General features: G+C 43.1%; 1 protein-coding gene across 1 annotated transcript; it reads right to left on the bottom strand.

The window, feature by feature from the left end:
• Positions 1–789: 789 nt before the first annotated feature.
• On the bottom strand, positions 790–2,099 carry serpin-7 (serine protease inhibitor 7). Its single transcript, XM_028183545.2, has one exon. The coding sequence runs from the start codon at positions 2,010–2,012 to the stop codon at positions 813–815; it is 1,200 nt and encodes a 399-aa protein (XP_028039346.1). The 5' UTR covers positions 2,013–2,099; the 3' UTR covers positions 790–812.
• Positions 2,100–2,599: the final 500 nt, after the last annotated feature.

Here is a 2,599-nt window from a genome sequence, read left to right on the forward strand (position 1 = left end):
GTTTTACTGTAATTCCAATAACAGAGTTGACTACGTAACGTGAGGGGCATACGTTTTCTGTGCTTCTATGAATAAATGTTTTTTTTTTTGTCTTATTCTATTTTTGACAGGGAAACCACAAGATGGATACATTCAGCCAACTCGACTCATATGGCTGAATCCTCTATTATATTACATATCTATACTAATATTATAAAGCTGAAGAGTTTGTTTGTTTGAAAGCGCTAATCTCAGGAACTACTGGTCCGATTTAAAATCTTTCAGTGTTAGATAGCCCATTTATCGAGGAAGGCTATATAACATCACGCTAAAACCAATACAAGCGGAACACCAATAAAGAATGTTTCAAAATCGGGGTTATTTTTGCCTTTTGAGGGCTTCCGCTGCGTGCGCTGCAGAAACGGTTAAAGTTTCGCTAAAATAATGTATGACAGAATTGTTCCCCTTTAAAAGAACTAAAAAAAAGTCCGCGACAGCATATGTCTATATGTTAAGGTTGGCTTACTATGACGTTTTTATGCTAACCATGCATACGATTGACTTGAAACTTGGTATCCATGTAGAAAATACACGTACTTAATGGATATGTCATGAGGTCATGAGTGTTGGACTCCCTAATTATAATGACAATAAATAATAATGTTAATTTTAAATGCCCAGCGAAGCAGGCGAGTATGGCTAGTAAAGAATATTATTGATAATCTCTAGTAATTCTGTTCTACCTCCTATTTTTTTTTGGAGCCACCAGCTTCTTCACAGCGCATATTAAAGAGCATAGAAACAAAATAATCTGAGCGAAATAATTCTTTATTCTAAAACAGACTTGGCTCTGAATAGGCTCCAATGAACAACGGAATCTCCAGCGCTCTATCAATAATCATGTACAAGAACGGTCGATTCACAACGAATTGGTCTGGAAGCATTCTGGCCTCGAAGGTGACTACGCTAACGCTGGAGGCGACGGTTCCGTCTTCTGTCACCTCTATATTAGCTTTCTGGATGAAATTAGACACGTAGACCGGATAATCGGATAAGTCGGAGAAACTGGCACGGTCGCTGTCAAACATGGTGATCAGTCCCATGTCTATCAGCAGCTCCTTCAGGTTGTTTATGTCCGATGTTACCTTGAACCTGGGTATCTGTACGGCCACACTGTGGGCGCCGTGGAAGCTGTCCAATATCGCAGCCAAGCTGATGGATTTCATTTCTTGAATGACAGTCGACACGGTCACGTCATTGTGCGGTCGGAAGATCAGCATCGAGAAACGTCCATCGTTGCCGTAGGGCAATTCTAAAACGCTTGACTTCAACTGATCGATTCTGCTCAGATTGAATGAGCCCGTGACGAACATGAGGTTCACATCACCGATTTGGTTCCCTTGATGGTTGTAGAAGGCGCTGGGTTCGGTGTCGTCATATGGGAACTGGGTTTTCCAAGCCCCCTTGAAGTATAGAGCGTCGATCAACACTAGAATCACACCTTCCAGATCGGATGGGATGACTATCTCCTCTATGGTTGAGTGTGTGACTTCGTTGACGTATTGGTTGATAGTGGCTGCCGAGGAGATCGTATCGTCAAAAGACAGAACTTTGACCCCACAGACACCAGTTTTCTGCACGTCCACCTGGAATTTTTCTTGCACGATCATCCTCTCGTCAACGAACAAAGCTGAGCTTTTCTCCAGCGTCCCGACGGCAGTTTCCTTCTGATCCCGGAGAAGCTTGAAGATTTTGTTATTGAAGCATTTATGAGGGTGCAGCCTCGCAACTTGGTAGATTTCTTGCAGAGTTTCATCTGTAGCACCGAAGGAAAGTGCGGATATAAGAGTCCACGCCGACAGACCGGACATGACGAAGTGGCTGTCCGTTTCATAATTGATCCTGACCGCTAAGTCGTTGGAGAATTCGTACAATGACCTTTTGAAGTACGCGCCGGCGGTTTTCAAGTTACACTGGCCGTAGATCCCGGGAGTAAGGAGTAGAATACTAATGAGACTGATGAAACGAGTCATCCTGAAAGCGGGTAAACACGGACTGGCACGTTCGCGTCACGAGCCGCCGCAGATACCCTTTTGGCCTGCTGATAACGGAGGGCGGACTGGCACAGTTTTATGTTAAAGAAACCCGAGGCGTTGAATGAAATTTTATCATTCATTGGATGTGTGTGTACGTATCTGCCTAGCGGTAGTTTAAAGTCTACAAGAAGTGCTCGAGCGTGTCGGCGAATGTCGTTTTAAAATGTGATGAAATAGTGATTATCTTTTTACTGCGAATGGTCGCCAGTGGCTATAGACATGACAACAAGTCGGGATAAATCAAGATCTCAGCTAAGTTATGAGTCCAATCGTAACGTATAACTGTTCGTGACCGAAACGGGAATCATGGCGGTACCTACAAAGCGATATGCGATCTGTCATCAGCACATTGACAGTCGCAGTGCGCTGGTATACACTGGTCTACAACGTTCACAAGAAGAGATGAGGTTATGCTGCTAAGGATGACTGTTTAACCTTGTAACGCAAATTAGGTGGCATTTATATGTAATAAATTGAATATATAATACCAATATAATATGACATCCAGTAGTAGAAAATGAGAC

The sequence above is a fragment of the Bombyx mandarina genome, chromosome 28 (genome assembly GCF_030267445.1).
Source record: "Bombyx mandarina strain Sakado chromosome 28, ASM3026744v2".
Lineage (NCBI taxonomy): Eukaryota > Metazoa > Arthropoda > Insecta > Lepidoptera > Bombycidae > Bombyx > Bombyx mandarina.